This window comes from Neopsephotus bourkii, unplaced genomic scaffold, assembly GCF_033783945.1.
Source record: "Neopsephotus bourkii isolate Nb327-2 ecotype Australia unplaced genomic scaffold, CSIRO-AGI_Nbou_v1 NB_845, whole genome shotgun sequence".
In the NCBI taxonomy this organism is placed as follows: Eukaryota; Metazoa; Chordata; class Aves; order Psittaciformes; family Psittacidae; genus Neopsephotus; species Neopsephotus bourkii.
Window position 1 is genome coordinate 16,191 of NW_026901341.1, and position 26,029 is coordinate 42,219.

The 26,029-nt window shown below is 37.6% G+C and overlaps 1 protein-coding gene across 9 annotated transcripts in view; it reads right to left on the reverse strand.

Annotated features, from left to right (window-relative positions):
• Nucleotides 1-26,029, reverse strand: part of GPCPD1 (glycerophosphocholine phosphodiesterase 1) — a 43,894-nt gene that overhangs the window by 5,391 nt on the left and 12,474 nt on the right. For all 9 annotated transcript variants that reach the window (XM_061356158.1, XM_061356159.1, XM_061356154.1 and 6 more), the window contains 15 exons: nucleotides 19,731-19,806; nucleotides 17,884-17,925; nucleotides 16,480-16,603; nucleotides 13,821-14,067; nucleotides 12,586-12,748; nucleotides 12,365-12,497; nucleotides 12,076-12,130; nucleotides 10,259-10,351; nucleotides 9,223-9,300; nucleotides 8,083-8,122; nucleotides 7,196-7,257; nucleotides 5,677-5,742; nucleotides 4,565-4,701; nucleotides 3,664-3,799; nucleotides 3,203-3,363 (listed from right to left, as the gene is read on the reverse strand). In XM_061356158.1, coding sequence (XP_061212142.1) covers nucleotides 3,203-3,363; nucleotides 3,664-3,799; nucleotides 4,565-4,701; nucleotides 5,677-5,742; nucleotides 7,196-7,257; nucleotides 8,083-8,122; nucleotides 9,223-9,300; nucleotides 10,259-10,351; nucleotides 12,076-12,130; nucleotides 12,365-12,497; nucleotides 12,586-12,748; nucleotides 13,821-14,067; nucleotides 16,480-16,603; nucleotides 17,884-17,925; nucleotides 19,731-19,806 — 1,613 coding nt within the window. The remainder of the gene's footprint in view (nucleotides 1-3,202; nucleotides 3,364-3,663; nucleotides 3,800-4,564; nucleotides 4,702-5,676; nucleotides 5,743-7,195; nucleotides 7,258-8,082; nucleotides 8,123-9,222; nucleotides 9,301-10,258; nucleotides 10,352-12,075; nucleotides 12,131-12,364; nucleotides 12,498-12,585; nucleotides 12,749-13,820; nucleotides 14,068-16,479; nucleotides 16,604-17,883; nucleotides 17,926-19,730; nucleotides 19,807-26,029) is intronic.

Genomic DNA, 26,029 nt, shown 5'->3' on the forward strand with positions numbered 1-26,029 from the left:
TCCAACGCTACAGGTTTGGGGAAGAGTGGCTGGAAAGCTGCTCAGCAGTAAAGAACCTGGGGGTGCTCACTGGTAGCTGCTGAACATGAGCCAGCTTGTGCCTAGGCAGCCAACAAAGCCAACAGCATCTTGGCCTGTATCAGCAACAGTGAGGCCAGCAGGATCAGGGCAGTGATTGTTCCACTGGGCACTGTTGAGGCTGCACCTCAAATCCTGTGTTCAGCTCTGGGTCCCTCACTGAAGGAAAGACACTGAGGTGCTGGAGCAGATCCAGAGAAGAATCTGGAGCACAGATGTGATGAGGAACAGCTGAGGGGCCTGGGGGTGTTTAGTCTGGAGAAGGCTCAGGGGACACTTTATTGCTCTCTACAAATACCTGAAAGGAGGTTGTAGTGAGGTGGTGGTCTCCCTCTTCTCCCAAGTAACAAGTGACAGGACAAGAGGAAATGGCCTCAAGCTGCACCAGGGGAGGTTTAGATTGGATATCAGGAATAATTTCTTCACAGAGGGTGCTCAGGCATTGGAACAGGCTGCCCAGGGCAGTGGTGGAATCACCGTCCCTGGAAGTGTTCACAAACCATGTAGATGAGGCCCTCAGCGACATGGTTTAGTGGTGGACTTGGCAGTGCTGTGGTAACCACTGGACTTGAGGATCTTGACTTTTCCAATCTAGTTGATTCTATGATTCAAAAAAATGGCTTTACACTAATAAACAGATTCTTGCAGTCCCTACTTATTTCTGGACCCAGAAACAAGTACATACATCTCCTCCCTGAGTTCTGCTCCATTAGTTCCAAATGTATCTACTTCTAAACTTCGAACAGCACAGAATGTGGATGCTCACACCATACCTATTTAATACAATTTAGACTCCTAACTTCACACTCTCAAATGGTTTGAAAGACTGCCTCTTTACCCAGCAGCTCCAGATGTGAATGGAAACACTTGTTGCCAGGTTTTACATTTAGACATGCCATACAGGACTTGACTTGCCCGTACCAACCACATTTCAAAATATCCAGCTTGGGATATCTTATACAATTTTCAAGGTGTCATGTTCCTTCTAAGGAACCCATATTAGGATTATATTTATTCTATTCAGACAAATAGTAAATTCTGGAAAATAACTGAGAATTATAAAGGAACACTCCAATATTTGGTTTGACCTACAGGAAAAAAGTCAACACCACTTAGAAATTACAGTTAAGAATCTCCAACAATTGCACTGAGATAATTGTTTGCTACTCAACTGCAGTTTGTAACTTGGACAAGAAAGAAAAATTGCACCACTGAAGTACTTTTTTTCAAACAGCTTTGGAATGACTTGATTTTTGGGGGTTCTTCTCAAAAAAAGTGAAAGAAGTCAACAAGATGGAAGAGATACAGGAGGCAGGTGGTGAGAGGAGACACGAATACTGTGATTAATCTAGATGGCCTAAAGAGCGCGGGAAGGTTAATTTCCCCACACACCCAAGTTAAATCCACAAGGGAGTTCAGCCTATGTGCAATTTCAATGGATTGGACAGTCACCAAAAGGCAAATGCTGCAACTCAAAACGCACTGAACAGCAAGGGAACATAAGGTGACATGTAGCAGACTTGCTGCCTTGACATAAATGTAACATCATTTAGGCAATTAAGTATCTAAAGTAATAAAACCAAGGTGAAGTCAGAAATAAGGCTGTCTACTACTTTACCCTGGTAGTGCGTATCTATTACTCAGGAGTATTAAGAACTTTAGAAGGCTGGATTAGTAGACATCAGATGAGCATTTCATAGGAACAATTTATTTATTAGTATTAGAGTAAAACACCCCCACCTGTCTGTAGACTAATAATTTATCATTTCAAGTTATGCATGCTACAGGATCAGATTTCCTAACAACCCTATGACTGTACACTAAAGAGTCAGAGTACATTTTGTTCATCTGCATACTAGTCCAGAGATACTTTTCATCTGCAGAAGGGCCTCAATCTTGAGTTATAGGAGAGGCACAACACGTAGCACTGCTGTAGCAGGAAAAGAGGGCTTATGTTTCAATTACTTCAGTCTGAAGCAGATCCTCAGGTAAAAATCTGGTAATTCTCCTTTTCCATCAATGAATAGAAAGACATTGTATACAGTATAAGCGAGGAAACCTTTGGCAAACCAGAGGAATCCACCACTCTGGAAGGACTCCCAATAGTCAAGAACAGACTGAAGGGAGTTAACTATTTTTTATACTTGCAACTTAGAACTCTTAAAAGCAAGCTATTTCATTCCTTGCCTCTGTATACCTTGACTCTTAGTTTGCACTTTAAAAAACAGAGCCCTTGACAATTACTTGATCTTCTCTCCCCACCCACCTATTTTTTTTTCCCCAAAGTAAAACAATATGCAACAATGTCCTTGCATAAAGCAAAAGGGTTTAAAGTCTTCTATAACTGGACACTTCAGTTACAATTAATGCTTTCCCAGTCACAGACTGTTTGTGAAATTTGAAATTCAGAAATTTTAATTTAATACAGCTTTTTAATACCAAATTAATTACCAGCTTGTAAGAATTAATTTCACATCTTTCATGATAAAAAAAGCTAAAACTTAGTCTGTTTTGTAAGAAACTAAGGTAAGATTTTCATTCTAAGTTTTACCATGGTATTCTGATGTCCACCTGAATTTTGTGTGTAACTGCTTTCTGAAGCGACTGAATTTGACAATTTGCTTGGCTGTAACTCCAAGCTAATTTTAATAGGAAAAAAAACAGTAAATTCACAGCTTTGAAACACAACAGTGTGTTGGCAGAAGTTCAAGTCATTCAAGTTGTGTTAACTATTTCCATAACTAAATGTAGAGAGCTGAAGACTTCAGCCAAACAGTTAAATAACACTGTCATCAACATGTCACCTATAAAAGTTACCATGTTAACATGTTAAAATGTTAACAGCATGTTAAAAGTCCATACCATGCACTAGTTCTTTAAAGAATCAAATTACATTTAAGCTCACAATAAACAGTTATTTTCCCTCATATATACACAGTTGAAAGAGTAGAAGTTAATGTTAGTTTTGTTCTTGACCTGGCCTTATGGGCTTCTTGTACTTATAGTACAAAAGGAAGATATTCTGCACCCAGTCAACCAAAAAGCAAGCAATGTGAAATTTCACAAGAACCAGGATGCAATAATCTCTCAGCTGTATTATTATTTTTAAAGCACAATTAAGTACCTGTCATATATCAGCCCATGAACACCATATTCTCTCAACTTCTTCCTGTTGTCTGGGTCATTTGCATCGTCACCCCATGAAAAAATAACTAGGCCTTTAGATTTGGCCCTTTTAATAAATGATGGATTCCTCAGGAGATCTTCGGAGTGCACATTAATTCCCTGAAAAACACCACTTTGATTAAAATCCATGTTTCTGAAACACTCCCACATCAGGTTTTTAATCTTTTGACACCTGCTCCTCCTTACAGTTTCACTCATAATAAAGAGCTTATTGATAACACTATTTTTTAAACAGATACTTGAAAAGAAGGACATTATTTTGGCAGTCACCACGTTACTGTATTGCTTTTATGAGGTTAGTTGCAATTTTAAACATTAGTGTCAAACACAATAACTTTACAAGTAGTAGTAATTTTGTTTCCTTTTACTGCAGAGTAGTACCAGAACTGGTCAGCTTACCAGCAAGTTTTCAAACTGTGCAAAGGTAATGGCAATAGAAGTTGTACGAGATCTAAGATCCATAAGTTCTGGATAGAGTTTAGATTCTCCTTGTGTGAGAAATAACACGGGATACTTGTTTTGCTTGTGCCGAACCCTGTTAGGAAAAAAGTTTGTAAGTAGCAAATGCATAAAAAAGCAGGGAAGTTCAATCTTGAGAATTAGCTCTTTGATTTGGTTTTGTCCTGCCAATTTACAGCGGTATTTCATCAGCACAGTCTCTCATCAAATGTCATCTCCATAAAGCCTTTCATTGACAGTGCTAAATCACTTCTGGTTACAAAGTACTACATCAAATTGTTAGTTTCTATGTACCCCAACTGTTTGTACTCTGGTTTAACTCATATGCTTTTTCTGTGCCCCAATACCCCTCAATACGACATTCCACAGTACAAAAGCAAACTGCTTAAAACCAACCACCCAAGAAAAACTTAAACACAGGTAATCCAAAGTCCCTTCATTTTCTGTCCTTTGTAAAAGGCAGATCTAGTGGGGAGAAAAAAAGGTACCAAAATGATTTTGTTTGTAAGCTAGGCTTGCATACACCTCAAGTATGACTGAAAAAGACTTTAATACCAGAAGAAATCTTGATCTTTTTTGTTGTGTCAAGAAAGACTGAAGCATTAAGGAAGGCACCAGAAAAAAAAACCTAGCTACTTTGACTTTGTTCTCTTATCTTATTTTTGGTACAGCTCAGATGGCAAAGTGGTCTAGCTTCAATTTCCAACTTTTTGGCACCCAAAGGTTAGGTCCATTAAGATTATGTGTTACTTGTTTCTTGTTGGGTAGTCTTATGTCCAAAGTAAATTCTACCATTAAAAGGAAGAAAGCAAAATACATAATTTATCTCTTCTTAACTTACATTGTACAAATATCTGCATGAAAAGAAGAAAACACAATTCTTCTTCTTCCAGCATTCATCAAAACAGTTTTTAGGATAATATCTAGAAAGAGGTTCATATCGAAGTAAGTTGACAAGTTGCCATCCCACTGTCCATCCTAGAAAAAGGGGAAATTTCAGCCATTTAGATTAATGCTCACTAAAATTATTTTAATCAGCAATGGTATCTCATTCACCCTGAGCAAAATGAGAATTCAGTTTGCTACTTCGAATACAGAAGTCACTTCTTCAGCCTACTGAGCACTAGTTACAGCTCTGTAGGACTGTCAGTCTGTGAGGTCCTGCTGTTTGAATTCAGCTGCAACTTCCACTAAAAAATTCATTGTCATCCCATCCAAGGAGAGAGTTTCTAGGAAGCCTTTTCTAATTTTGAACACACAAAGGAATTCCATGAAAGATCACTAAAAACTATTACAGATATTTTGTATTGCTATTTCTAAATATAAAAATGCAACAGCAAATTTGCAGAAATAACCTAGGTACCTGCTATTATCAAAAACAAAGGGGACCAGTCTTTCTGCTGTCTCTGAGAGCATTAGCATGTCTCCATGCATGCAGCCTTCCACCTACTACTACTAGTTTCTTTCCACCAGTCCAGACTTCTAGTCCTAGCCTTGACAACCTTTTCCTTCTAGTCAAAGCACTAAGCAGTCCAGCAGAGTGCACAGTAGTGCTAACTAGAAGGGAAGAGTTGCTTGTATTACTGCACCATGCTCTAGCTGCTCCTGCACCAGCCCAGAAGAGTTTGAATTTCTCACTTTTCCCATGTATAGCATGCCCGATCTGTTGTGATCCACTGACTTTAAAAAAGGGGTTTCAGCTAAAAGCAGTCTGAGCTGCACTATGACCTCAATCCTATAAATACTTTCTATTGGTTTTAAGAGTTTGTTCATTTACTAAAGTGATGCTACTATACTGCCAGTTTTAAAGACAGCGGGTTATAATAAAACAAAAGAGTGACGTTAAAAATCCCAAGATTATGCCTTTGTAGCTCATTAATTGCCAAGTTAAATTACAAGCTTTAGCCATAAAAATGGCAAAGTATCAAGTCAGCCACATGTACATTTACTTACCCTTTGCTGGCAGATCCATTTTATTTCTATGTTGAACCCAACATCTTCAGAAACAGAATCCAGGACCTGAAAAAGAACTCTTTATAATGAGACCTCACAGCAAAGGAGGTGACAACTCTATGAAAGCAATTACTGGGAAAATACATTAGCATTTAACACCAGTGGGGTCTATAAGTAGAATAAAAAACATTTAACACAAGATACACCTTTTTCTACTTCAGCTTTAAGTTAGGAAATACATAAAAACGGAGGAAATCCTAAGGACAAAAGTCTTACAAGGTACAAAGACAAGTCAATTCACCTTAACATGTGTGAGAAATTCCCCATTTGTACTCCTAAAGAAGAAACGTTTCTTATACTTCACCAGGAAGGTTTTTTGAATGCAAAAAGTATCCTAAGTAACACACAGTCCTAAGTATGAAAACCATGAGCTTGCCATTATGATGATCAGAAAAAGAGTACGTGAAATTCTTGTAAAGAATATTTGTAAAGTGACTTTAAATCAAAAGGTGAAGCTAACAGCTAATGAAAATAAGGAAAACTCCGCAGATGACTCTTTAACCCTATAAAGATAACAGGCGGAGAGGAAAATAACATGCATTTCTCACAGGAAGAAAAATTAAATTTAGGGACTCAAAATAGGTAGAGGAATTGAACCTCAACAGTTTAGTCTGTTGCACAAAGTTCTTGATTTTCTGCAGTTAATCTGATCAGAGAGTGAAAAATACAGGGAGGCATATGACCTGTACCTGATGCCTATATGCTCTGGCACAAGCCTATAAATAATTGGATATTAATAATCTTCATAATCCAAATAAAAAGCAGTATTATTGTACAAAACAAGTCCCTAAAAGGCATGTTAATGGGCAGTTTGGACATTGGGAAAAACAGTAACAGTGAAAAAAAATGTAGTTCTAGGAAAAGAAAACAAAAATACCCCCCAGAAAATCACTGTAAATGGTATGAAACTCTTGTTTAGTCAGCAAAAGCCAGCACAAAGCCCAGAGTTGGCAAGTAGTCACAAGCAGGACCATACTAGAAATCAATTTTCTCTTGTGTTTGGCTCTGTTAGATGAGGCCACGTTTGGTTCTTGCTGTTGCTGAGATTTTGGTGGTGGTGGTCTTATTTTGTTTGGTTTGGTGCTTGGGTGTTTGTTGTTTGTTTTGTTGGGTTTTTTTTGGGGGGTGGGTGGGAGGGGTTCCCCAAAATTAGAAATCAGTTGTCGATGCATTAAAACACAATGCCCAGATGTCAACCAGCTGTAAAACTGATCATATCTTGAGCAATGCAGCTTGAGTTTATGAATTACAAAGCTTGAAATATATATAGACTATTACTTTAAAGCACTGAAAAGGCTACAATGGCCAACAGTAAAGCCTGTGTTCTCAGTACCAGCATTGATATCGGAGGCCTAAAACCAAATATGTGTATCCCTTGCTATGTGTGCAAAACTGAAAGAAAGATGCTGTTTTCCTGTTCAAGAGTTGTCATCTCTATTGCTCTATATTCACTGCTTACTCTCTGCAGAGAAGGAAAGGGCTGCATCTCAAAAGCAGAGTTTTCTTCTTCTTTAAAAGATGCTGGAAAGAAAAACAAAATATTGCATCAGAACAAACAGCAGTACTACTAATCCCAGCAAGAGAAGACTAGCTGACAGTCATGAGGCCTGTAAGAGTAAAAAATGGAATCAGGTCTTTGATTACCTAAACCTGTTGATTACCTTTTGATTACCTAAGACTTCCTCCCTCTAACACCAGTGTACTCCAACAACAGTGTAGGCAATTCCTGCTGTGCAGGTAGGAAAGATTTTTTACTCCCCTTTAAAAGCCTTGCCAGAGTATTTATCAGAAACAGCTTCTCCTACCCCTCACTGTTTCAGTCATTGGATCAGATTCAGTGGAAGCAGCCTTGCCTGTTAAGGCTTATGTTTATTTTATCTTTTCCCAGATGGGCAGGACGTGCAAGACACTTTGCCAGTTTGCTGTCACTATAAAAAGGGTGAATTAAGGCCAAAAATTAGCAGCACCAATAAGACACTCCACAGCAGTTACCAAAGTACTTGCTAGCACTTCTGAAGAGCTGCCAAAAAGGTACAGTTAGAAAAGCATAAGACTGCACATTAGCAGCAATTTTGTTACAAATATTCATAAAGATATATTTATCTATGCATTTGTCTTCTACCCTCCTGTCCCCTCTTACTCAGGGCAGTAAGTTCTGTCCAGGTATTTACTTTCCAGTGAAGAACTCTACTGCATGCAGAAAATTCAAGTAACTACAAAAGCATTTGGAAATGCTCAGGAAGAAACCAAATGTGACTAGAACAAGTGATTGCAACTACAGTATATACAAATATCACTATACGATAACAAATAAACCTCAAGACTCTTGCAAACTAATGTACATACCATTGTGGTCTTTTACTTTCAGGGCAGTCACATGAGCCAGCTAAAGAATACAAGAAGGCTAAAATTAACAAATACTCTATCCACAGAGATCTTACTACATGTAAAATGTATCTAATTTTCTTCATAAACTAGTTTTAAGTTCCATTATAGGCACAGTTTTAATAATTTGCAAAAGAATAAAGGAAATTCTAATACACAATATATTTCTTTCAAACTTTAGATCATGAAGATTCCAAGGAAAGCTCAAAAACTAACTGCAAGTTTTCTTACTGAAAATGCAGAAAACATGTTCAAGAGTAGAAACACCTGTAATGTAACATGATGTGAAGAACCCTGAATATTAAGCCCTTCTCTGTTAGATGTCACACTGTTTCCAAACAAGTGCAGACAAGAGGGCTGACAGTGGTTTTATAATGTAGTCGCATACTGCAATCAGGCCTGGCACAGAGAGAACTCCCTTGCTCCATTCAAATTCTGCCTCCTCAAAAAGAAGGACACCAAGTAATTTTAAGTAGAAAGAAACATAGTTCTTGGACCAGCCATGTGTTTCTTTAACTGAAGACAGATCTCTCAGCTGGGTCTTCAATAGCCCAGCCTCATATGACATCCCTTTTATTCAGGCAGAGCACTTGTGTTCAGAAGATACAGTGACAATCAATTAAATAAAAGCAATCAATTAGATCTAGCCAGTCCAGTCAATCCATACCATTAAATCACAGAACCTTCTACACCTCCACATGCACCTCAAGAGAGTAATTCAGTATAATTTAGATCTTCCTTGTTAACAGAGAAACATTTGAAAATTACTACTTTTCAACAAGTACCTTTTTCTTCAACAAAGACTCCAAAGCACTGGCTGTCAATGAACCCTACTGCCACCTTCAGCCTTTCTTACTTTTTAGAAATACCAAATTTAGCATAATGGTATGGATCTACACAAGTTGCAGACCATTTTTCTAGAAGATAGATCTAATGAAATAATGGGGCGCAATAGTAATATTCCTGGAACTAGCTGCTATTTCTACTTGTACAATTTTTCAAACTTGTACCCCCCCCAAACTATCTAGTTACTGCTAGTGTAGCTACATACACAATTTGAAATTCTACACATAGCATATCATACTAGCCAAAGTAACATACCTTCAATAACTGCAGCTGATCAAATGTGAGTTCTTTGACTGCAATCTCAAACAGTTCCAAAGGCTCCGTATCCAGTTTCTTTGACGAGAAATAATACATCATTAAGCATTGCTGAAAACTACAGAAAAGCCTACATGCTTTTAATATGATAGCATTAAAGGCAACTGATATTTTCTCTTTTATTTATAAAGATACAAGTGATATTCTAATGGCGAAGATGACCAGATTTCAGGAGACAAAAATGCATCAATTTGTAAAAAAACAAACCAAAACCAAAACACAAAAACCAACCCAAAATTTGGTCTTTCAGGCAAGTCAGATGCTTCACTGTTCTTTCTTTAGAAAAGGTTAGCACATATGTTCTGTAAAAACTTGATCACTTAATATATTCAGGAAAAAAGTCTCTAAGTAAAGAATTGCATTAAAAAACACTTTAAGGCAATTCAGTTTATTATTGTCTATCCAGTCTCAAAAACTTGTAAGTCAAGTGTCCTGGTAAAACTGAGACACACAACCCACCACCAAAATAAAAAATCTGATTTAAAAGAAATTCTGTCAATTTTCATTTCCCCTCTTCATTATAAGGAAATTTCTAGTCATCAAGACAACACTGATTCAATATATGCTTAACATGCATTTTCCTTAGTCAAAGTTCCGTTTCCACAACTGTTCAAAACCAAACTTCTAATAAATTGCAATACTGCAATGTGTGCAAGTTTGATGACACAGACTTAGTGCCAAGAAGAATGAGAGAATTTATCTTGCAGTCTGCTCTGCTATATTATCTCCATTTTCACTGTCAGAATGCTTATCTGTATTGTGGTTTAAGCCCAGTCTCAAACCACGCATCTGACATGCCGTTGCTGCAACATCAGAATAAAAATCCAGCTTCCTTACCCTACTTCATGCACACAGTAATCCTACACATTTATTCCCACTCTATTCCTTGATTCCCCAGAATTGTTTCTATGAGAGCTTGGCATTTTAGTCTCTGGAATGGTCACACTTAAAGATAAAATACAGATATCATCTTTACCTTTTTCATGGCCATACAACATGTGAGATCGTGGTATACAATCGGCACATGATCTTTAGAAAGGTGTACGTCGAACTCCACATACGCTGCTCCCTACAGAAAGTCGAAAAACACACAGAAGAAAACAAAATCCCATTAACTATTTATGCACAAGGACTACAGAATTGCAGAGCTGCCAAGTACTCAGAGGTCCTGGACATAAACCAGAAGTTTAATGAAACTGGCTGATACCAGTTAAATCACATTCAACAATGGATCAGAAATGACAAAAGATCATATGGGAGAGTATTTTCATTACCATAATGCAGCTCTGATAAACCCTTATAAACCCTCCAGTAAATCTGAAGTATTGTAAACAAAGTATTGATTTCAAACAAAGGCTAAGATGATGTTGTTAAACATGGATACTGTCATGGTGCCCTTCCTCCTCTCCACCAAGAGCAATTCCTACAGACTAGCAAAGCTTTAGTGAGATACTCCATATAGGGATGACCTTCTGAACTCACTAGTGAATAATACAGTAATAGCATGTTATAACATGTGCAAGAGAAGAAATAGCTGTATCCAGTATTCTTCTGTCCTTTTCAACTGTGTGTTTTCTTTTAAAAAGGAATTAAGATCAAAGTACAATCTTTTTGAAAAGAGGGACAGAAATAAAGATATGAATAAACACACAGAAATTACTCTTTTACTTATTTTTACTGTATCACAGTATGTTAGAGATTGGAAGGGACCTCAAAAGATCATCTAGTCCAATCCCCCTGCCGGAGCAGGAACACCTAGATAAGGTTACACAGGAACGTGTCCAGGCGGGTTTTGAATGTCTCCAGAGAAGGAGACTCCACAACCCCCCTGGGCAGCCTGTTCCAGTGTTCTGTCACCCTCACTGAGAAGAAGTTTCTTCTCAAGTTTAAGTGGAACCTCTTGTGTTCCAGTTTGTACCCATTGCCCCTTGTCCTATCATTGTTTGCCACTGAGAAGAGCCTGGCTCCATCCTCGTGACACTCTCCCTTTATATATTTACATACACTACACTGTCTGTGCATTATTCCTTTGAAAGGCCTCCATTAATACCCAAAAGTTAAGCAGCAGGTGATCTCATAGCAGCATTTTTATGTGACTGTAACCACAGCTCTTCGCTATGAAAACAGGAGTTAGGCAAGGAACCGCTGTGCATGCTTCTGACTTCAGCTACTCTGCTGCAGTGTCTCACTGTCTAGATCAATCTTATCACAGATCACTTAAGTGACTGAGATTACGAGACAGAATAAAAGTGACTACCTCAGTCCCAGAATTTACACACCTGAAAACAGTACCTCCCAAATGTAAAGTCTTATCCTAGTATTCCAAATATTCATTGTAGCAAGCACTGAAACAAAGGATTGTTTTATCCTTCCAGCTCAGCTCCCAGATCTCATTTTTGGACACCAGTTTTAGGTATTCAGCAGTCCCTGAGCAAGTCCTTTGCTACCTGAAAGTATGCCAACAGATCCAGCAGAGCCAAATTTTTACTAATTCATTCAAAATTACTCCAACATTATGTCTCTGCAGGATTGAGATTAAAGTTTTGCCTGTATTAAAACACCACCAGAAAATAATACATAGGAGTTCAGATTTTTTTGAGGACCTGGGGAATGAGAGTCTAACCTAGCTATTACTTCCCTTCCTCTCTCTGTCAAGAAATTTCCATGGTGATTTCATGTAATTTTATGTAAGTATCATTATCATTCATTGTATTGAATAATGGAAATCAAGCATACAAAATATGCTAGTTTTAACTATCCAAATACTAGGTGCCTGCAAATGTGTGTACATACATGACTAGCGGCATTCCTCAAAGAGGCAATAGTATTCTCTTGAACTTTAGCAAGCCTGAAATAACAGCAAAGTAAAAGATTTTATTAGAGGCAGCACAGCACAGAAGTCCACTGAAACAACAGAAACACAAATAAGAAGTCTGTGTTTTACAGAACACTCATATCTGATATTGAAGTGACTTAAATGATTATGGGTTGCAGCATTTTGTTTTAAACTGTCTGCTTCCTCAACTGATGTCAGTGAAACTAAACAAAATCCGTCCCCAGATTAAAATGCAAATAAACTTACTTAGCTGTTGTTGTAGAATTGCCTGCTCCCCTGTGTCCAACATCTAGCGTTGTTCTTGGTTTCCAGTACTTTGCATAGGAAGCCTCCATATTGCAAGTGTATCCCTGTATTGGCTTAATAATTATGTAGTCCACTACAAGAAAAATAAAAATGCTTCACCTGTCAATAGATAACTTTACTTGGAGTCATCCATTGTTTACATCTGTTTGCATCAACTGTACCTCTAACTTTTCCAATTGTCTTCCTTGGATTTCTGCTCATAATAGCAAGTGTAAGAATTCCTGCACTCTTTCCAAGTTCTGCAAGTGTGGATGACAGGAGGCAGGCAGAACCTACATGACCTGGAAGAACATCACCTTGTACTACTTTCTCACCTAAATCTTCCTAAAACAAAACAAAGGGGAAAAAAAATAATCTATTATTATACGTAGGTGAGAATTATGAACAAACTCTTCTTACTTTCTCCTTGGAAACATATACATATGTGTATATATATATGTATATAGGCACTACTGTAACAGAAATTTCTTGTGTTACAGAAAACACTAATTTCACGCTAAAAATTGTTTAAGACCATGTTCCAAACTGCTATCAGAAATATGAAATTGTTGATGGAAATCTACAAAAATCATATACAATTGTCTTTGAAAACTCTTAGATTTAATAAGCTTTCCACATCAAAATTGCACGCATGGAATAGTCCATCTTCTTAAACGCCCAAGTCATATTTAGAAAAAACATGAACTGGAATAATATATATGCTTATAACAACATTGTATTCATTTGTAGAGAAGGAAAAGGGCAACTGACATGCAAAACATGCACCTGACCATAATCAGGCTCAGGAACTATGGAGCCACTTTATAATTGTGAGCCTAAGTGACCTTAAGGGTAATTTTATACAAAAGAGAGAGTGCTTAAAACTGTCTTTTATATAAACAGAATGAAGGGACAAGAGTTGTTCTCTTTTTAAAAGGACTTTGAATATTAAGATGTTTTAGGGAAAAAAGAGTGCAACATAACAGAAGTAGTAGTGAGAATCTGCAGCTATCGAGTTTTAATTTCCACTAGTTCAGGGAAATCTTAAAAATAAGATGATTATAATGTAACTAGCTCATATACAAATTGTTCAGGTTCAAGAGGGATAAGCAAAACTTGGGTAAAGGACAAAAATCAAGCCAGCCTAACTACATGCAGCACTAGACACCATGATTTGAGTAATTTATACCAACTTCTAAATAAGAATAAACTGTAAATCTTTCTGTGCCCTATTGAGCAGACTCACAAAGCCTTTCTGCAAAATGGGGTAGTAGCCAGAAGACTTATAACTTGTGTAAACTTGTGTAAAAATCAAGGTATCAGGCAACAGCCCTATCCCAACAGTGAAATCTTCACAGTAACTGACTCTTAACTCCTAAAGGCAGACACGAGTTGCTTCATAGTGGTAGAGACATACCTCAAAAAAATCAAAGATTAATTCCAAGTTATCAGGCTCCATGGTTTGTATTGTGTATTCTATCCATCGGTCTGACTGCAAAGCATAGCCACAGTCTGGCTGAGAGTGTCGACATTTATACTCGTTGTTACTTATTAAGGAGAACTCCACAGTGTTTGCCATTTTCTGAGGGACAGTAGGGGACGTTTTCTCTTGGCCCTCATCATCATCCTCATCTTCCTCTAGGCCTTCTAGAGTCAACTTTACTCTACTCAACCAGAAACACAAAACAAATGGTTAAGTCACACGAGCGTCTTTAGAAACATTAGAGAATGAGAAGCTTCAACAGAAGTTCATGCAACGCAATTCTCAACACCACTATCTACAGGACAGCACTGTATGCAGTGGGCCCTCACAAGAGTCAGTTTGCAGCTGTTGTCTAAATCCTATTTTAGCTGTAAGTGCTCAAGTCACTTCTGAAACTGGAACTTGGGTAAATGTGAAAATTGTACTAATGGTCTGAGAAACAGCCCTCCACCAAATGCAATTTGGGCTCCCAAACAGACAGCCCTTCTCTGCAGACTGACACCCATAATGCCAAAAAGCACTGAAAATAGCAGCAATTGCCAAGTATCTGAATTCTGGTGGCTGCTCGTAAGTGCACACACCCAACTTTAAGTCTCTTTAAACACCAATTAAGGCAGATAGATGTATTCTATTGGGCATAAATAAGATAGTCTGTAATAATCAGTAAGTCCCTTGAGAAACTCCAAATGATCATTTAACAGTAAATTGACTGTAATTTCTGAAAAATCCTGGACTGATTGGAATAAGCCTCTCTGTAAGACTCAGAATTCATTATTATACAGAGCAAACCTTCCACACAGAATTAATTATGCCAGTGAAGCATATATGAGTAATCCAAATCCCTTTCTGAATCATCTAAGTAGCAGATGGGATAAAGAGTTATTTAGTAAAATGATAATTCACTAGTAGATTATCTAGTTAGATTTAGTCTAACTAATCTAAATTTAGATTCCAATTCACTAGTAAAACTGAAGTTGTATCTCTAAAAAAATAGTTACAATCACAGAAATCCTGTATACGAAGTCCACATTCTTAATACCCTCTTACAAAAATAAAGACAAAAAAAGAGGTCACGACACAGATGGTCCACAAAGTGACACTGCCATAGTAAATGACAGTCACAGAAACTACCTGGGCAGATCAAACTTTCTAGGTAGAATGTGGATAACAGATTGTCTAGTAATGCATCCATCTTATCAAGCTTGGATTTCAACCATCAAATTTAGACAAGGATCAGGCTTCAGAAATTGCTCTCTACCTGCTGTAAGACACAGGGAAAAACTGCAAAGAAACTCCTGTTCCTAGAGAACAGGATGCAAGTGTTAATCACCGCTGGAGCTGTATTAAATAAATGCTCCCCTCACTGGGAGGGGGGCAGGAAGTGAAGTGTCAGACCACCAAAACAAAGAACACAGTACAGAAGTTAACTCCCAGGTTAACTGAGCAATCTATAAATCACAAGACAGAAAGCTTCAGATCCCAGAAACTTAACAGGGGAAAGAGATAACAGGATCACATAGTGGTTAGGGTTGGAAAAGACCTTAAGATCATTATGGGCAGGGACTCCTCGCCCTAGACAATGTCACCCAAGCCTCTGTCCGACCTGGCCTTGAACACCGCCAGGGATGGAGCATTTTACCACTTCCTTGGGCAATCTGTGCCAGTGCTTAACCACCCTCATGGTAAAAAAAACTCCTCCTTGTACCTAACCTGAACTCCCCCTGTTTTAAAGTTTTAACCCATTACCCCTTGTCCTATCACTACAGTCCCTAATGAAGAGTCCCTCTCCAGCATGCCTATAGGCCCCCTTCAGATACTGGAAGGCTGCTATGAGGTCTCCACGCAGCCTTCTCTTCTCCAGGCTGAACAGCCCCAACTTTCTCAGCCTATCTTCATACGGGAGGTGCTCCAGTCCCTTGATCATCCTCGTGGCCCTCCTCTGGACTTGTTCCAACAGTTCCATGTCCTTTTCATGTTGAGGACACCAGAACTGCACACAATACTCCAGGTGAGGTCTCACAACAGCAGAGGGGCAGGATCACCTCCTTCAACCTCTGGTCACGCTTCTTTCAATACAGCCCAGGATCCAGTTGGCTTTCTGGGCTGCGAATGCACACCGTTGGCTCATGTTCAGTTTCTCATCAACCAACACCCCCTAAGTCCCTCTATGCAGGGCTGCTCCAAATCACTTCTCCACCCAACCTGTAGCTGTGCCTGGGATCGCTCTGACACAGATGTAGGACCTTGGACTTGGCTTGGTGGAATTTCATGAGGATGGCGCTGGACACCTCACAAGCGTGTCAATGTCCTCTGGATGACATTCCTTCCATCCAGCGTATCAACCGAACCACACAGCTTGGTGTCATCATCAAACTTGCTGAAGGTGCCCTCAATCCCACTGTCCAGCACTGACTTATGTTATCACATCTATTTTTATTTTTTTTATAAAGTTCTTAAATACTTGGTAACTGGCCTGAGAGTAGACCCCTATTGGCAACCAAAATTAAAGGCCAAAATAATTAAGTAAAAAAGCAGCACTAGTACTGACAACTAACATGAGCTAAACTGCAAACTTAGATGAGCAGACTCTTACCTGAACCTTGATGTTTTAAATTTCTTCTTAGATATCACTACAGGTGGTTTCTCAGAATAATGCAGGCGTAATCTTATTTCTGTTTGACATGTCAGCCACCCAGTGTCCACAGTTTCAATGCCATCTAGCAAAAATTAAACAAAAAGTAGAAGACTTTAATAACTTATTCTAGGGATATCTATATATTTTAATATACAAAAATATAAATACAGTTCTGACACCATCTTCCAGATAATCCTCCTTATCACGTGCCTCTTTTAACAGTATTTCCAGAGCAATTGTTGAGTGCATCTTTTCATCTGTCTTTTCTGAACTACCAAGAACAGACAACAGATACTGCAGTTGTTTGCTGGCTTTAAAGGGGATTAAATAGGAAAAATGATCTTTGCCAGCTTCACGTGTAAACTGTCTGCAAGAGATCACTAAGTATTCCACTGTTAATTTTATTTATAGTATCAAGGTCTAAATCTCCAAAGGTAGGCATAACATTCCCTTATCGTGAGATCTCTCAATACATGGAATAACACTGACAGGAACTCTGAAGATTCATATGCAACTCAAGACTCCCCATTTCTGTTCACAGGTGCAAATTAGCTCATCATAACCAATGCCAGTAAAAGTAAGCAGGATAGGATTTAGCAACAAATATGATGGGGAAACAAAGCATGGAGGAGAATCCTCAACCTCACCATCAGGAAAAGCAAGCCTATAAGCAGGATGTCCAGAAAGACCAGGCTGCCAGACCAGGTGCTGGAGCAGACCCCGCAGTTTTGACGAGTTCCTAGCAAAACTTATCATTTAATCAGGATATAAAGAAAAATGTCAAAGCTTTAAGGGAAGTATAAGACATGATAAAGATTTAATATATTTAAGTATGAGACAAGACAAAGAGAATTACCTCAGGCACTATGGGATTAAGCGTTAAGAAGTGGGTTAGAACTGCTGACATATGCATGCACAAGAACACAAGGTTTGAGCTTATGAGAGGTTTTGGCAGTTATGTGGCTAACTAAAGAGGCAGATTGTGTACAGTTGGTGTAAGTGATAATACTTTTGTAGGCAAGAGTTTTTTTCTAAGGCTAGGTTTTAGAAGAAAGCTAAATCTATTCTGTATTTCCAAATATACACGCTCGTGATCTAGTGTGCAAATTTCAACCTTGAATACCAGCATATTGACAATATTTAAACTCTTCCTAGCAGCCTTTCATTAACTTTAGAAGGGTTTACAGCCTGACTACGAAGGCACAAATTCTAGACACAAAGATAACTATATAAGCAGAGAAAACAATCACTTACAGGCAATTCCTGACAAAACTTTGTATTTCAAATATTTTTGAACTACAACACTTAATCTTTTTAAATTAAATACGTGGTTTAAAGTAAAGGTCAATATATCTCACTTACTACAGATTCCAAAGTGTCCATCGTCAATAGTAATTTCATTTTCTAGAATTAAAAGGAGGGAAAAAGAATGGAAGAAAATAATTAATATCTGCATTATAAAGGATCATTTCCAAGTTACACTAATTCTACTTGTCCATTTCACTTTAAAAAGTACATCTAATAAAAAAGTAGGAAAACTGAAACAGATGAATAAGCATGTTTACTGCAAACATCTGTAAAGCTTTTTCCTAATTTATGCTTTTTCTCAGTTTCTGCAAGAAAAAACAATCAACACACAAGATGCCAAGATGCTTTACCTACAGTTACCTGAACTGAGAAAACCAAGAAGGCTGCATCATTTCCTAGTCTGCTGCTGTATTTTGCTGGTATCTACATCCTACTAGAATCTAAGATGCCTTTTCTTGTTAGTGTCAAAGTTTCCTGCAAGCATACAAGAAAGCTGTGCCCTCCTGAACATTTGTAGTTAAAGCTTCTAAATCAATTAAAATGCTTATTCTGTCCACGCAACAGAAACCAACCTAGGATGAAATACTCAAACCACTCATTTCACCCTTACTTTTATCCTTACCCTCTCCAAAGTTTTAGTAACTGAAATCTTAAGGCACTAAGTAAATTCACCAGCATTAACAGAATTGCACTAAGCCTGAAACTATACATTTCTCAAAACATAAATCTTAATAAAATCTTCTCTACAGCCATTAATCCCATCTTTTTCTGATAAGAATTATGGGCCTGACCTCAATTTTTAATAACCACAGGCAACAATTCAGGATCATAATGACCAAGTACTAACACCCTCATTTTGCTGCACTTTCTTAAAGACTGGTTATTAAGCACTGAGTGTTACTTGGGGGGGGGAATTTCCTAACTGTTTGGAATGAATTTAACTCAATTATAAAGTCTAGACCCTAACAGAGGGTAGTCTGTCTCCCTAATTAGTTACTGGCAGATACACAAACATAGTCTTGTTACAAGAATAGAAACACAACTAATTCAGTTGAAAAAAAAATAATTACGGGGGGAGGAATTATCTTGGTACTATTCATATTTAACAGGCAGTTTCTTCAATACCACCTTCTCTCTGGAAGACTTTTTTTCCAATGTATCAGAAAGTATTTAATAGATATGAACTCCTAAGTATGGAGGGAATAACCTTTTTCATACCCTAGAAAAGACAGCGCGTAAAACATGCCATCCCATAGAAGCACAAGAGATGTAAATTACAAGCTACATTCAAAGGTTATTCCAGTCACTCTTCAAAACCAAACTTTTCCCCTGTACAGAAAAGCATTAGGAACTTGTAGGCAAGTCTGCATGCCACCTTTTCTTCCAGCAAAATAAACTGCGGCTTTATTGGTGGGTATTTAAACCTATTCATGTTTCTGTTTAAATTAATCTATTTACTTAAGCCTAATTGAGAATTTTTGCCTTGATTTTTTACTAATGAAGTGGTAGTTAAATAGAAACAGCAGTGACTTTGCACCCTCCCCCTCCCCACATGTTCTCTGAAAAAATAATATGGATCCTTAGTCTCAAAGAATTAAGCTTACAGAAAATTATTACCATTCCAAATTAGAAAAAAAAATGAAAAATACAAACAACACCCAATCCACATATCTTAAGGATGGCAGTAAAGAGCTTCATGTCCCCTCCATTTTTAAGCCACTTATTTTTATACATGCATTTTGAGAGTAAGGCCCATGTTGCACAAAGAAAAAGTTTATACTTTGAAAGCATTCATAAATTTACGTATTTTAAAACTATAGTTATCAATCCTTCTAAACCAATGCGCAGCATATCAGCAATCTTATGCATATGCCTCAAACAGATGCAGTTGATGCCCATACCTAAAGGGGTAATTGATCGTGGTTGTAGATGAGTCTCCCACGTGTGAACTATGACTTCGCAGGGACCATCGATAGTCTGTAATTTAAAAGTTAAATGTCTGCAATAATTTCTTTTGTTAGATCTGATTTTCTACCCATGAAGCTGTTTGGGATGGTTGTGAACTAAACTTACAGATTTCAGAAAGAAAAAGTACAAGAAAGATAAAGAAAGTGGGGGAACAAAGAGAGAGAATGAAGGAGAAAGAAAGAGTATAGATCAGGCTTGTTTCTTACCCCTGCAACTGCTGATGACGCTACCTGATGCGTCAGGCATATGTACAACAAAGCTTGTGACAAAGTCTGACACAGTGAAGAATTAAAATTATTAAATCTTTATTGCTTCCAGCTACTCCACGGGACTACTTTTGTTTCCTTCAGATACAAAAAGCCCAGACTGCCTCTGAAGTCATTCAGCATTCTTGCTTTATTCTTAAGATATTACAGCAACAATTTAGGAAGAAAATATATCCCACATCTCTAATTCCAAATATCACTCAGCACCTACTCATGCAGGTAACAGTTGCAGGGGTAGCTTTTCCCTCAAAATTGCCTTGACTAAGTCTATAAAACACCGTTTCTTTATTTGTGGTACAAAAGAGCAAATTATTTACCATCTAATTAAAACATAAATACTTGATCCAATTGGGCAGCATTCCATCTGGAGTAGGATAAATTAGATTCTTCCACCAAAAAAAGAATTACTTTCCCTCAAAAGACTACATTTGTTGACAGACATAGCCAAGACTCGGGTAAGTATTCAGAACAGTAACTTAATCTCTTCTTTCAGAACAATTTAAGTTTGAAATAGCTTTCTAGGTTAAAGCTTTTAGGTAACCACTGGGTAACAACAGAAAGAACATGTCCAATTCCCAGCTCAGTCATCTGAAGATGTTTCCCTTCACACTGTGGAGTTGTCACTGCCAGCCACAGAAAACACTGTCAAATAGCTCATTTTGGTGTTTTGGGCCTAAGTGACTCTGTTTCCAAAAAGAGTTGCTACTAGTACCAGAGTCATATAAGCTTCAATGCCAGCTTAACCCAGTACTTTAGGTTCCTGTTTAAATAAATTTCAGATCAACAAAGACATCGAGACACTTCAAACTCTGCAGTAATTACATAATTACACAGTACCATAATGCTTTATCTTATAAATCACTTAACCAATTCTTTAGTAACAGATGGGATCATGCTTTAAAGAGTGAATACATGTAAATATGAACAAAATAAGATGATACTGTAGTTCTCAATTTATTCCTGTTATAGGGAAGTTTTACTTCCCAGCCTCTCACTTCTGCCAGAATGACCACTTTTATGGACTTCTAGAAAAGCGTGTAACAAGAAGCTTCTTTTCCCTTCTTCCACACCAGATTTATATGTGAATGTCACAATTTCAGTTTCTGCAGGTGAAACCTGCGTTTCCCAACAGGGAGGGTATAATTTCCTAACACCACTGAGGCCCACAAGCTCTCAAACAGCAACTCCCATGAACACATACAGAACTTGCAGCTTGTGAACCTGGAGAATGCAAATCTGTTCTAACATGAATTAAGGAGTTTTCTCAAAAAAGTAAGCAAAGGTTTTTCCTTGTAGAAACTCCCAACATACTGTACTAAAATAACAATACCAGGTTATTTCTTACGCTACTGTAAAAGTACATTTTGATTTTAGGTTCTAAAGCTATGAATGAGAATTCAAGTAACATTATTCCAACAGTAAGCACAACATGCTGGATACATCCAGCAAAATTTCATCCCCTGAAAGGAATACAGTGCTCTGATCAAGCAGTCCCCAATACAACAGGGATGTTGATCTGCTTGAGTGAGTCCAGAGGAGGTCACAAAGATGATCAGAGGGCTGGAACACCTCTGCTATAGAGACAGAATGAGAAAGCTGGGCTTGTTCAGCCTGGAGAAGAAAAGGCTCTGGGGAAACCTTACAACAGTCTTCCAATACCTAAAAGGAACCTACAGGAAACTTGTAGAGGCACTTTTTACAACAGCATGTAGTAACAGAACAAGGGGGAATGGCTTTAAACAGAAAGAGATTTAGACATTAGGAAGAAATTCTTTACTATGAGGGTGGTGAGACACTGTCACAGGCTGCCCAAAAAAGCTGTGGCTGCCCCATCCCTGGCAGTGTTCAAGGCCTGGTTGGATGGGGATTAGAGCAACCTGGTCTAGTGGAAGGTGTCACTGCCCATAGCAGAGGGCTTGAAACTAAATGTGTTTAAGGCCCATTCCAACCCAAACCATTCTGTGATTCCATGAATTAATCCCAGAAACCCTCAAACACTTTCTAGACTAAGAAAAGCCAAGGAAACTACCTGGAAAAAAAAAAAGGCAGTGGATCAGAGAACAGGCACAGACATGACTGTGAAGCCTCTCGCAATCCCTGCTAAAACCATCTTTCTGAGTGCTTAAATAATGTTTTAATCACATGTAACAGAAGTCAGTGATACAATGAGGTTAAAATCTGGTGTAATTTCAGTGACATATCCCGACCACATCTGAACAACAGGCCAGGTCAGATCAGCCTGTAGCAGAAGTTAACAATGTGTCATCAGTGGTCATAGTATGGTAAGGTTACCTAAAGAGTCAGCCTCTGCTAGGGCAGTTTCAAAAGGCCAATCCAAATGAAGGATTCCGGTGGGCAGTACACCGGGATTATAGTAGGGGGCACTGTACAGCATGTATCCCTCTCTACTAGAACAGAGATTTTTCTTTTTAAAGCAAATATAGAAAAAAACATTCTGCTTGATTTGTATTTGTATTTATCTCATGCAATTTTAAAGCTCTTAAAAGACATTCAAGAATTTCCTTGCATGAAGTGCTTGTGTGCTCAGTACAATTAAAACATGAAAGCACTTCAGTAGACATTTAAATTGTAATTCAGGAGGCCAGTTCCAAACTTCCTGATTGAAGGCAACATAACAGAGTAGGAATTAGGGAAAAGAAAACAGGATCTTCAGAACACTACCCAACTACTTTTATCCAACTGCACTTCTTAGAACTATTGTGTCAAGAACATTAATCTACTTCAAGAACATGGAACAGCCAAGCGAATTACACTGAACTGCCAGCGCAGGATTTCTGACAAAAATCTTGATGGATTCCTGTACCATGTAAGAGACAATAATAAAGCACAAAACCAAACACCAACCATCAAGTCATTCAGCCTTTGTAAGGCAACAGCACATGCAAGTCACCTGCCAGAAAGTCCTGAGTTAAACAGAGATTTTTTTAGCTCGAGTATTTTCAAGAACAGTTTAACACCCAGTCTGCTATCTCAGTGCATCATGGCATAGGTGTTCCTTTGTTATTGTCAGGTTAATGGCTTATTAGTTTTTAAAAGCTTTTCTAAGGTAGTCTGATATTATATAAATTACTGACTCTAGACCTAAGTTTCACCTTTACACACACTAAATGGATTTATTTACATTTTAGAAGAGTAAATTCAAGCCTCATTTGAAGCCTCTATAATTAAGCAATATTCTCATGAGTGTGAAAATGCTCACAGTCTAGTTCTAAAAGTCCTACTACAAGCATGGATAGCTTAGTTATTTCATACTTCCCTTGAAATAAGTAACCTAAACTTGCATGCTTATTTACTGTTGGGGAAAAAAATATAGAACACAGCTTAACAGAGTAAGGTGCATATTTACCTTACTGAACTTTTCAAAGATGTATGATGCAAACAATACATACAAAAACATTCTCCTAAAACATATGGTATACAGAAGACTTAAATTCCACACAAGGGGGGTTTTGGTGTCTCACACCTCCCTTAACCACTAACAAAGGGTATGTGTAGAATAAAACATGGGAAGATCTTTACAATAAGATAACTGATACCAGACTATGTCTAAGGAATAAACAAACCTCAAGCAAAACAGTTTAAATGACTGTCTTATTTCATCAAGTAAATGTATTTTCTTTTAAAATGCTTAAGATTACTTATGTTATAATTCACATGTTTACAACATAGTAAAAGCTCTTGATATGCAGGAGCAAAGACTTGCACCGATTTTATAGTAGAATGCTTTTTCTATATACATTCATTTATTCGAAAATTCTATAAATTTCACTATATTAAGTAAAAAATATACACAAGCACAATCATGTTAATATTGAAGGGTTTCAGTGCAAACAAACTAAACTGCCCATCACACTGTACTACCTTTCAAGCAAAATAATTTAGCAGAGATGAAATGACTTTTTAAGGGAGATGAGGAAAATTATTTCCTATTTGCTATGGTTGCGGAGGGGGTCCCAAAAAAGTATGATTATATTTATTTTCACATCTAGTTTGTAGCAGTATTTTGAATAGTATGAGAACTATTTCTCTGTGTAACTATATATCACCCCGAGCTTTGCCACCACATCCATCTCAAGCACCCTCACAGAGGCAGTTGATCTGGAACGAAAGAAACACTAGCTTCAGCTGGATCCATCTTCAGCATGATTTACTCAACTGTGGTGTCAAATTCATATATTCTGACTTCAACATATATAAGACTATTCAGAATAATTTAACTTAGAAGTACCTTTTTCTTATCAGAGTTGTTGCTAAAGGTCTCCATACAGTGTCTTATTTGCACTATACTCTGCATTGTATTTCTGTTAGAACTAAGGGATCCTGCTTTTCCATTTTCCCAAAAAAATTTACAAAAAGAGCAATAAAACATTGTAGCTGTAATTCTTTTCTTCCAAAGACTTTGTGTTATAAGAAATAAAGCCCTGTGTACTAAACAGGTACAGGCTAAATATCACTAAGTGGGTAACCATTTACCCTGGCAACTCACATTTCGTTTTGCAGGGTAGTTTTCCTTTTTTGCTTCTTTTTATATATAGTAGCTCTTTATGCTGTATTCCATAAAATTTATACTTACCTTGGCAGACTCTGCATCACACGGTACATAAAGCGTGCACGATACAGAGCACCTACTTAAAGAAACACACTCACCAATACATAAAGTTTTTCAAATGTTAAAACAGAAATTGTGTTGTCTATGAGCATGTTTTCTGCCCATCTGTTCTCACTAAGCATGCTTTTTCTAGTGAGCTGTTGCTTACATTTTAAACTTAGAGGCATCTGTGAAAAACGTAAGAGCTGGTAGGCTGTGTAAGACCTGATCTACTTTTGGCCTCAGAAAAAGAAATCTATTATTGGTATTCCCTTCTTTTGCCTCAGAATATCAATTTAAACATTAGGTTCATATTAGATTGTTTTCACATGCTGTAATAAAAGACAGAATTGTGTTTCATTTAAAATTAGTATACTTCAGAGATGATACCTGTCAAATATTTCTTTCAGCGAAAGAAAGGCTAGTCCAGCTGACACACACTCTTGACACTAATTTAAAATACATAGAAGGTATAAACCAGATGATACTATAACTTCTTCACACATATAACTGCAGCCTTCATAATCCCAGTTTCAATGAAGAACCAAAGCCCAGAGTGGATAGCTACAGGATATTAATAGCGTAAGAAATACAGCAAAGATAGCTTTAAATGGCTTATTTCTTACCATTGTTACTTGTTACTAATAAAAACAGTTAGAGCAATGCTTATTTTCACAACTTAGTCCAACTTTTTTCTGGATGCAGTCTCATCCCTAGTCTGAAGGGTAAGTAGTCTGAATCTTACTTACCCAGCACGATTGTTACACACCAGAACACTATCACATACATTCAACTCACATGCAATTCTGACATCAGTACCCGTAAAAACACACCTGAGTCTATCTCCTGAGTTCCCCCTCACCTCAGTCATGCAAATACCTATATACAAACCTAGACAAAATACTAGGATGCCCCATTCCTTGTTTCACCTTTTCACTCCAAGAGATTAACACAGGTTAATTATGCAGCACAAAAGCTAGTTAATACTTCTCACGCTTTACCAAAAAGTTCCACAGTAATTTTAAAATCCGTAGCAGATTTAACAAATTTAAATCCACCTGCTCAAATTAACCATTTTTCTCTTGCTATCACTTACTTCCATGTTGGAGATCCTTGCTCTGCTGAAGTCCATATTCAATTATAAACATCCAAGTTGTTATAGCCCTACTATGTAACTAATGAGAACTTCACCATATCACTCAAGCTTTCTAACCATGCCAGGCATTTCACTATCGCTGCAATTTTTAACACCCTAACACTGGTAAAAGACAGACGGTTTAACAAAAATAATGGCATATGGTCATGTATTTTCAGAAGTGAACGCTTGTATTTCTGTAAGTGCTTTAATGTTTCATAT